General features: G+C 53.0%; 1 protein-coding gene across 5 annotated transcripts in view; it reads right to left on the reverse strand.

Moving 5' to 3' along the window:
- Nucleotides 1-10731, reverse strand: part of TNIK (TRAF2 and NCK interacting kinase) — a 140720-nt gene extending 129989 nt beyond the window's left edge. For 4 of the 5 annotated variants that reach the window (XM_068692621.1, XM_068692624.1, XM_068692623.1 and 1 more), the window contains exon 1: nt 10345-10730. In XM_068692621.1, the coding sequence (XP_068548722.1) occupies nt 10345-10401 (57 nt within the window). In that variant the 5' untranslated portion in view covers nt 10402-10730. Of the gene's footprint in view, nt 1-10344 lie in introns of all 5 variants that reach the window. The other variant, XM_068692625.1, reaches the window with a different exon arrangement.

A 10731-nucleotide genomic window follows, 5' to 3' on the forward strand; every position in this document is an offset into this window, starting at 1 on the left:
TTTTTTATTTTTGTTTTCTTTTAGAGGGGAGGGGGGCACGATAGTCTACCTATCCTTGAGGTAGATAATTGATGCAAATGACAACTGAATCATCTGTAGTTGACGAGGATGGTACGACGACAGCTCCCAAGAGCTGCCACAGCAGCAGGACCACCGGGCTAATGGGGGGGCCTCATTAAAGAAGGGGACGCCAGTCACCAAAGGAGCAAGACAAAAGGGAGACCTGGGTGCCACTGCGCTGGCAGCTTCCTTTCAGGTTCCTTCCTCTTATCAGGGAGATCTGTTGCCAAGGCACGAGATAACAATTTTCTACTACGCAACCACTTGCACGTTCAGTGTCCTTCGGATGCTTCCTAAATGCTCCGACCGCCCTGACAGCAGCACCTGGGGACGCAGCTTTCCTCCTTCGGGCAGGCCCAGCCCTTCTCGTCTCCTCAGGGCCTCACTGAAAGCTTCGACAAAAATCAGACAAAACCACCAGGCTTTTGACAGGCTAGAAACCCTTTCCAGGGGCAAGGTGCCCCACCACGTGAAGAGGAGAAGGCAGAGCCTGAGGAAAGGCCTCCCAAGGCCATGGCTTCCCGGTGAGCTCCTGCCCAGGGCCACACCACCTTGCTGCAAGGCTCTCGCTTTCTTCTGCGACTTGTAAAAGCTTATTTATTGAGGAAAAGCAAGAGTCCAAGGCAAGGAATTGTTTAAGTCAGCTAGCAAATGATTAACAGCAAGTACTTCGGATTGCTCGTGGCCATAAACTCATCCTGCACCCATCTGGCAGATGGCAGAGGGGAGGCCACGGCGAGGCTGTACCTGGCTGCAGGCGAGGACGCGACCGCTGGTGGCCAGCTCTCAGCCTCTCCTCTCCCACATTTCGGATTTTGTTTCTCTCCACCCTCAGGCCTCCAGGCCTTGCCACCATGCCGCCCTCCATCCCGGCACTAAGCCCTTGCCGGGCAGACCTCGCAAAGGAGCCCAAGGCTTTTGGTGCTCGTGGCACAAGCGAACACCCACACACCTCCTCCCACCCCCGGGCTGCCCTTGGCACGAAGGACAGCCAGCTGGGCTGCCACCCTTTGGCAACACGGCATTTACGTGGAAGGCAGGGAGGAGAAGTGTGTCACGGGGCTCTTTCAAACAGAGGCCACAGGAGCAGCAGCGTTTCTCCTCAAGGCCTTTTCCTGTTCACGCCAGGGCTCCCCGAGAGCCCAGCGCTTCAACGCTCGAAGTGTCAGCACCTTTTAAACAATATCCCGAAGGCTCGTCTTTGGCCTGGCTTTTACATCACCCAGTGAAGGAGTTGGGGGGATTTGGCACTTTCTCCTTGAACGGGCCATCGTTACAAGTGACTCAGATTATATTGCAGCATGAGTCATCTTGGCAGAGGTCACCACCACAAGCAACAGCTTCAATTATTTCCTTCAAGTTGAATTAAAGGTGTATTGTTATGCTAATTGTACACTTTCTCCATCCTATCTTTCCATCTCCTGGCTGAGGAGCAGCGTGGGTTCCCACCCCATAGCCCAAACTATGTCTGGAGGAGCTCTTCCACTGCGGCGTGGTGACCAAACCTGGGCTTGCAACTGGGAAGTCTTCTGAGTGGCTTTTCTGCTATGGCACCTGATGTGTAAAGCAAGCAGCTCTCCATCCCTCCTCCCAGCACCGCTCCACAGGTGTAACAGGTTGTCAGCCCTTCCACCCTCCTGTTCTTTTCGCACTATATCACCACAATTTCCTAAGAAGACAATGTTGGCCCAGCGGCTGGGGTGCCACACATCACTGCCTACAGTACACTCTACAACATTTTGCTGGATTTTGAATCAGTTCTTCAGCTTACAGGAAACTCCAGCCCTTCCCCTCCATTCCTGCCCCCCACACACACCCCATTTGCCCACCAGAGCTCCCCAACCAGGGCATCAGAAGGCAGGAGATTCCTCAGCATCCCTGCCAGGGCCAGGCACAGCCACTTCAGGGCACTTGGCTCAGAAAAAAAACAGTTTGTCCATTAGAAAACACAGCCATTACCAGCCTGGTCACCAGTGGAGCACTCTGCGTTGATATTTATAGCAGCAAAACATTCAAACAGGGAGCAGGGATGGTCGCACCGGCTGGGAGATTCACTTTGGAGACCATTTGTAAAGCGCTCCCGCTACTGGAATCCCATTTAGCTATTACAGCCTCTTCAGACACACCAACACACCGATCCCCACAGAATAGCAATAGGAAGGGCAGCGTCATCACGGTATTTACTGAGGCTAATCAATACGCAAAGGCTGGAGATTTATTGCAGCAAAGACAGCCCGTCTGCATAGCCAAAAAGTGCATTTAAAGCCCTTTTAATTTTGTTGCCTTGGCCTCTGGTTTTACTCCAGGAACAGTTTTGCATGCCCATATTTCTTTCCCCCCAAAACAGACGCATTTTGCAGGCGCACAAAAGAAGTCCCCCTAGGAACGCCTGCCATGAATATTTAGCAGGAGGATAAAACAGAAAACACAACGGTTTGAGCTCAGTGTCCTTCTTTTCCAGCCAGGTTTCTCATTTGAGTAGAGGCCCATGGCTAATTAAGCAACACCCAAAGCGCTGGGAACGACAACCTTGCCTTAGGAAGAGCAGCACTCCCAGCCCACGCGTCGGAGAGGCTCTGTGCTTTCCTCTTGCGTGGTAAAAACAGGAAAACTCCCTCACCTCATCCATCTCCAAGCCGTGTGGCCACACCTGTGACCCTAGGGAAACCTGCTGGCCTTGAGCATCACCTGGGCTCTGCAGAAGAAAGATTAGCAGCTAATTTATTTCACTTGCTCTGCTAGAGACAGTGACTTCTCAGCGCCATTTCTTTTCTCCTCTATAAATCCCCCTTTCCTTTTCCCATGCTCCTTCCTTCACCCCAAATCCGGCTGCTTTTAGCCCCCAGAACCCAGCTCCTTATTCATTTTTGGTCAGCTTATGTGAGCTGGGGAAAAACTGGGCATCCTAAAGGGGACCACACTTCAGGAATACTTCACTTCTGCCACTACCAACATCAGCCCCCAACGCCTGGCACTTGGCATCTGGGGAGCCAGAACTTTTGGCTGGGTACCTCGTTTTCAGGGAGGAGCTGGGACAGGCACAGTGCAATACTCTGAAAACCGTAGCAGCAAGACAGGAAGGAGATCTGCAACCTCTCTTTTGCCAGTTTATCTCTAAATCATATTAAGCTTTTATGCTTGCATACGAAAGAGAAAGGAAAAGGCAAATATATTCTGATTTACAGGGAGATTTCTATTGTTGCCTGGACATCAAACAGCACCCAATTAGTCCTGCAAGGATCTGACCCACAAATTATGAAAATAAATGCCTCTGCAGCTTTGATCTCTTGTATTTCTGTAGCATGCTACAGCAGTTATTAGACACATTTTATTAGATTCAAGCTGTGCGATCTCTTCCTCGGCAAAGGCTCTACTGCCTCAAATGCATCCCAAAGCCTCCATCCAGCAGATTAAGGGCACGGTCCCAAACAGTCACTTCTGTCATGCCCTGAACACATGACTCAGCTGGCAGGAGGCTTTTTCCTGCTGAGTTTCAAAATTAGGAGCAAAGAGAATTTTTAAAAGGCGGGGGAGCAGGGGGGGAAGTGTCAGCCGCCTAAATTAAATTCTGGATTCTTTGTTAGTTTATAAAGGAATATACATCCTCTGCGACATCCTTGGCTTCTAAAAAGTGTTGTTTTCGGAAGAGCTAAACAATTTATTTCTTTTCATACTCTGAAATGACATTGCTGGAGGAAGCAGGCGAGAGCTGTAACAAAAGGTTTCATGCACTCCAGAGCTGAAAACCACACGTGCGTTCACACGAACAGAAACACATCCACCCACCCCTGCTGCAGTGACAGCGTGTAAAACAAAGAGGATGTTAGACTCAGCCTGCTCAGCCTTTACTCCGTGGAGTAGCTCACTGCTCACAGCCTGCTGCACACAGCAGCTCCTGCACTTGCCAGGGGCCGTGGCAGCTTTCGGTACCTCCGTAGGAAGGATGGGAGCACGTGAATCGCCCAGGTCTCGGTCACAGGCGAGAGGGTGGTGTCTGCACGAAGCCATTAATGCTGATAGGCTTTTTGTTGCAGGCCTGCTTATCAGCAGCAGAACAAAGTGCGTACCTCCTCCTGAATTCATGGTAACTCAGCTGAGCGGGGCAGTAAATGCGGTGTTTGCTCACCGATTGCAGGAGGAAACGCTGGTTCCCAGCTACGCACGTCGCATCTGGATACTCCAGCGCTGGCTGCCTGATTGCAGTCATCCATAATTCAGCACCAACCCGCAACCTTGAACTTCTGGCAAGCACGGCAGAAAATTAACACGGGGAAGCAACATTCCAGATCAAAGGGAAATGGCTTGCTGTCCTCCGAGCGTTTGCCGTTACAAAATAAAATCAGGCGTGCAGAGGGATGGGACCGAGGTCTGATTAAGCTTCTCGCCAGTGTTTTCCAACCTCGCTTGCTTTGCCTCTCCTTCAATACCACGCCTTTGGGGGGAGCATCCTCAGCGTGTAGGAAGGGGTCACAGCCTGCACAGGATTCCTCTTGAGACCACCACAGAGAGGGAATATGGGCACAGGGGCGTCTCCTTTTTCCCAGGGTTGTGTTCGTTAGGCAATCCTCCATCAGAAATCACAAGCAATTTACACGCACATCAAGCCTCATTTGTATAAATGGTTTTGCAGAGAACAGAGCAGGCAGCCCAGCGCTTTCCATGTACAGCCAGTGTCCAAAGTGACAAAAGGGGACTGGGGGAAGGAAATCAACGCTGCTGCTTTACAGATGGTAAATACAGCCCCTCACTTATGGAGCTAGCGATGACTTGGGCCAGTGGTTTTTGACCCGTGGCCTACAGACAGCTGTAAGGGCTGCCTGGGAGGTAGCTGAGGTGCCTGAGCACGAGCAAGCCTTGTGTGATGGAGGCCACCAGGGAAGAGAGGCCCCGCCGAGCAGAGCTGAAGCCACCCGGGGAAAGGAAAAGCCAGACAAAGCCCCTGGCCCCCAGCCCTGGTCCCTGCCGAGCCTCGTGCAATACCCTTACCACGAGTCTGGCAGATAAAAATTACCTGCACATAGCGGGGATGAAAGCCTGCTTTAACCACTCGTTTTTGCATGGAATAGAAATCAAATTTTAATTTTAGACACGCACACACCAACCAAATACCTGCCTCTTCACTGCCTCAAACCTTGACCCAACGAAATGCCCACATTCATCAGCCTGCCATGGATCGTATTGCTCTGAGTTCATGCTTAAGCAGCCCGAATTATTAATTTTGGTAACCGACCAGGACACAAACACTCGTGAGAACAGAGCCTTTAAAAACACCAGCCACTTATCCACTTGCCTGTGGTGGAAGAGCTCCAAAGAGCAGGCAGAGGAACCAACCTGTCACCGTGCCAGTGCTGGACGTGGAGAGCTGCAGAAGAGCAACATCTGGGCTGCACAGCTCCACGGGATGGGGGAAAAATAAAAATCAGCCTCGTGCAAGAAGATGAGGCAGAAGCCAGCTTTGGTTTTACTTTAACTTCCCGTGAACACACACACACAAGGAATTGCATCACGGGCAGAAAATAGCATTTGCACCACGACCAAAATACTGGCTTGAGGAATGGCAATGAGATGCAGAAGGGCTTGCAGCTGGACATCTTCACTCCTTCAGTGATTATCCAGAGAGTGGTGTTGTGCTACCAAGGTCTTACGTTAAAAAAAAAGAAGGGGAGGAGGACTCAAAACTCCCAAAGAACATGGACATCCCCAGGGCCCAGAGCTTATACAGGCCCTGATGAAGTCCACGATGGAAGACCTCCAAGAGAGTCTAACCTCAGGAGTCCCAGCTATACATAGACATCTATTTATAGATACATAGATAGAAATAAACGTTTGTTGAAGATCGGTGCCAGATCTTGCACATAGCATATCATGTACGAGGCACCGCAGACACGCCTTTCTTAATCTCCAGAAACCATCTCTAGTAAAATTTGTTCCTCTTTCTATTTAGGAAGAAGGTGACCTTTGCGAAAGCTGCTTCAGTTCTGTGGAGCTACATGTTTTCAAAAGGCGTTGGAAGAAGAAATCCAACAGAATGCTGCAAAGATAATGCTCCCGAGTAGCGGCTCGCAGTGCTTACGCCCCATTAGAACTTCTCCTAAATCTTTAATGATTCTGAAATATTCCATAACCCGATGGAGTCCTGGAAACAGGACAGTGCCAGCATATTGGGGCTTTTTTTTGTTTGTTTGTTTGTTTGCTTTGTTTTTAATATGAGAGCTTTTATCTTCCTTGACAATGATCGGCTAATGCAAACAAATGGCCACTGAAAATTCACTTCTATACAAAGCAAAGCTAAAGGAACAGCAGTGACATTTTTGGGTTTCGTCCAAGTCTTCCCAGCAACAGCTAATACCCACCGGCTCCTTAATTCTGCGCTGTCTCCTCTCCAAGCCTGAGCACTAAAGGCCAGCCCTTTCCAAAACAACTAACGATTTTAGGATCCAGTTTCCCGAGAGTGCACGCTCAGCACTTTGCGAAAGTAAACAACAAAGCCTTGGGTTTTGTTAATGAGCCCAAACCAAAGCAACAACCAGGTACAGGAAGAAAGCAATTGCTCCTTCCCCCCAAAAGGGTGCTTGTTAAGTAGGAAACCCTCAGCCAAGCCCAGGTGAGCCATCCCAAGGCACAGCTGTGAGCTGTGGGCTCTTGCCCCTGGCTGGTCCCACCCCATGGGGCCATCAGCTCACTGACAAAGGCTTTCCCTTTATCCCCTTACCACCTAAGCCCCTTTTAGGGGGCTGTTCCTGCAGCCTGGCAGAGGAGAGGGCCAGCTCCAGGCGAGCACCCAAAGGCCTCCTCCTGCTGCTGCTGCAGAAGTGCCCGCAGCCATCCCCAGCACGTCAGCCGTCTGGGAGCGGACGTGGCGGAGGAAAAGCTATTGACCTGGATATTTTAGCAGGATCAAGGCCACGGGCTTCGGCAAGAGATGACAGCATTCACCGAGACACACGCTTAAAAAAAAACAAGAGCCCAAAAGCCCAGCCCTGTCCTTCTGACTGCTCTCCCGGCGTGCTCAGCTGTGCGTTCACCAGAGAGCATGGCCCACTGCATCGCCACTCACACACATCCCCTCTTTCTTCCAAAAATCTGTTCTCAAACATGGCCATCAACAGCCTGTGCGAATCCCCATGTGAATCATTATTCTGCTAATAGCAACGCCAGGGCATTCGGCTATTAAACGTGCTGAGTGGGCTAGCAAAGATACCTCCCAGCCCGGACAAAAGAACATTATAACACCGTTTATCTTATCCCCTTGTCAGGATAATATGCAGCACTACCTGTTCAATGGCCTCATCATTTTAAATTACAGTTTTCTGCAACATTAGCAGTGCTCATTACCAGCGGCACCAGCGGCAGACCTCTATTTTAAGAGCATCCTTGTGACGCTGCAGGCTTCGCCCTGCCCTTCCTTGCACGCTCGCTTCTCCGCGCTGACCTGGGGACACTCGGATACCATGGCAATGAGCAGGGTGGAAAATGATTGATAGAAACGTGTCGCAAAGAAGGCAGCAGCGAGCCAGAAGTGCGCTTGCTGGATGCACCAGGCCACGCATTTTAATCAGAGCTCGGGGCTTTGTTCCTGGCCGAGCCGGCAGCGCGCTCGCGGAGCAGATGCACCGCTGCGGCGGAGCGTGGTGGCACGGCCACGATAAACTCCGGTGTGGCAGAGGCACGAGTGCACGCCAGCTGTTGTTACCCCTACAAATCCTGCCCCAGAGCCAAGCCACGCTGTGCCAGAGCCCCGGGAACACACCCCGAGAGAGGCGAGGCAGCCAGGGCACGGGACGGGGCAAAGTGGCAGGCAGAGGTCCACCTCTCTGCATCTGCCTTTGCCTGTTGTTGATAAAAGCCAGCCTCCTGGAACGTTTTGGTGACTCAAACTCCGAGATAAGCAGCCCGAGCGTTTCCTTTCCCCACTGCTCAGAACGAATCATCCCCCCCCGCCAGATTTTGAGTCACTACCTGCTCCCGGCAGCTCCGGCAGCCAGCTCGCACCCTCACACACGTAGGCGCAGGAGCAACGTCCCCTCCGTCCGGGCTCACCTACGGCAGCAGCGTGACACTTCTCTTATTTTCTAACAAATGAAATTTCGCGAGGCGTGTGGAATTACTCCTCGCTGCCATGTTTTGTGCTCAGGCAGCAAATTTACTATTGATTTCTGATTCAGAGCCGGTGGAATGATTCACGCTTCTTGCCCTATCTGCTGGATTTATGACCTTTAACAATTATTCCAAGTGCTAAAGGAGCTTAGTTTAGAAGAAGATCTATTCCTTGGCAAATTGAGCCCCTATTCTTGTCTCACTTATAAACCAACACATCTCTCATAATTTAAAGGAAAGCCCTCCCCATCAGGATGCCGCTCCTCTGCGCCTCGGACGTGGCCAACTTTTCCTAATTCCAATTTTATAATGGGACTCAAAAAAAATCCATTTCCTGCAGAAAGAGCCTCCCCGCGAAGCCCTGCCAGCCTCGGCGGCAGTGCCAGCGAGCTGCTCTGCACAGGGCCAGGCAGGGGAACAACCTGCAGCAGTGCCACCAGCCCCTGCTTCACGTCCCTTGTCCCGGGTCACCCCCCGCAGGCTGGGCGTTGCTGGTGGCTCTCAGGGCTGGAGGGAGAACATTTCCTTCTGGCCCAAAACCAAAACCCAGACTGTGTCTCGAGAACATTGCGATTAACAAGCCACAAAACCCAAGAACCAAGCACGTGGGGACAGTTTTAAAAAGAGCTAGCAGCCTGGTTCAAGAAGAGTTCCCAGCACCAATGCCTGAAAATGAAACAAAATCTGAATTTCAGGGGGTGGGGGAGAAGAGGGCCCTCTTCCCTCCCCAAAGGACACTGCTTTCCTGGAGTAACCCCACTGCCTTTAGCACCCTTCCTCCTAAAACACCTCCACCTAGCAAGGGAAAGGAGAGCTCCGGGTCTGCAGGTTGTGCATGGTCCCCCCCTGCTCCAGCCTCGCCTGCGCTGTGTACTGCTGAGCAATCATTTACACTATTAATCAACCAGAAACTCGCCAGGAAGAAAGTAGGGCAAGTGAATAAAGATAGGCTTTTTTTTTTTTTTTTTTGCACTGAAGCAAATAATATTTCTAAAAATACACTTGTGCTAGTCTTCAGTGGATTCTGCTTAATTTTATTTATTTATCTATGGCAGCAGGTTGAGGGAAGCAGCCCCACTGCAGCTCCTCCTGACGACTCCCCCTCCTCGATACCAGCTCGCTGCTCTCCAGAGCGAAGGGATGAAGAGGAAAGGGGGGAAAGCAGGAAGATATCTCCAAGGGGGTTGGGGAGGAGGCAGGGCACGGCGGGTGGGTGCCGGGGAAAAGCGGGGCGTGGGGAACAGCCCCGAGCAGCCCCCGGCTCCATCTGCACCCGTGTGTCCGCGCGTGCACGCCTGCGACATGATTTATTACCCGAGCGCAGCCAGACGCCGCTCTGCCAGCCCCGCTAGCGGGGAAGGGGGATAAAAGGGGGGGCCAGGCTGCCCGGAGCACTGCGGTGCCCCCACCCCAAGCAGCCCTGCGTCCCCATAGCGCCCCACAGCACCCCCTTTGCCACCCAGCCTTGGGGGACAGGCGGCGTGGGGGGCACGGCGCACACCCCGGGTGTAGGCACAACCACAGAGCCGTGGGGACGCGTACACACGCTTGCGTACACACATCCAGCCCGACATGTGTGTGCGGGTGCACGCACAGGCGGATACACACACACACACACACGTCTGCATGTGCACACTCACAGCCGTGCTGTGTACGTGCAGGGCCATATGCACGCATTTATTACATACGTGTGGGAGATATGCACGCATTTGTGTGCAGGCAGGGGGACAGGCACACATTTAGGTAGGGGCAAAGGGATATGCAGACATTTATGTACACGCAGGGGATGTGCACACACATTTATACACACGCAGGGCTATTTGCACACACATTTCTGTCCGTGCCTGTGTGTACGCACACATTTCTATATGGGCAGGGGTTTGTGCATGCACATTTCTGTACAGGCAGGGATACGTGCACGCACATACACACACACAGGGGTTCTGCATGCACATTTCTGTACCAGCAGGGCTATGTGCGTGCACATACACACACAGAGGAGCTTATGCATGCACATTTCTACCCGTGCAGGGCATCCGCATGCACACAGATCCCCGCAGGGGTGCCTGCATGCACATTCACACACACACACACACACACACACACACACACACACACACACACACACACAGCCCCACAGCCCTCACACCCCCCCTCCCACCCCCCCACCGCCTCCCCGCGCCTCACCCGCAGCGCCGAGAGGTCGATCTCGTCCAGGCTCCGTGCGGGCGAGTCGCTCGCCATCTTCCCTCTCCTCTCCTTTCCTCTCCTTTCCTCTCCTCTCTCCTCAGCCTCTGCCGCTGCCGCCGCCGCCGGCGAGGCGGCCCCGCCGCCCCCGAGCTGGCAGTGGCGGCCGCCGCGGCGCTGGCGCTATTTAACGCCTCCCCTCATGCGGGGAGCCGGCGAGGGAGAAGCCGCCCCTCGCCCCTTTTTTCTCTCTCTCCCTCACCCCTCTCGCCTCAGGGGTGGCGGCGGGCAGGGCTGGCTCCGGCTCCGGTTGCGGCTCCGGCGGCGGCGGTGCTCGGCATGGCCGCCTCCCGGCCCAGCGCGCCGCCGGAGCCGCCCCTGAGGCAC

The sequence above is a fragment of the Anas acuta genome, chromosome 9 (assembly GCF_963932015.1).
Source record: "Anas acuta chromosome 9, bAnaAcu1.1, whole genome shotgun sequence".
In the NCBI taxonomy this organism is placed as follows: domain Eukaryota; kingdom Metazoa; phylum Chordata; class Aves; order Anseriformes; family Anatidae; genus Anas; species Anas acuta.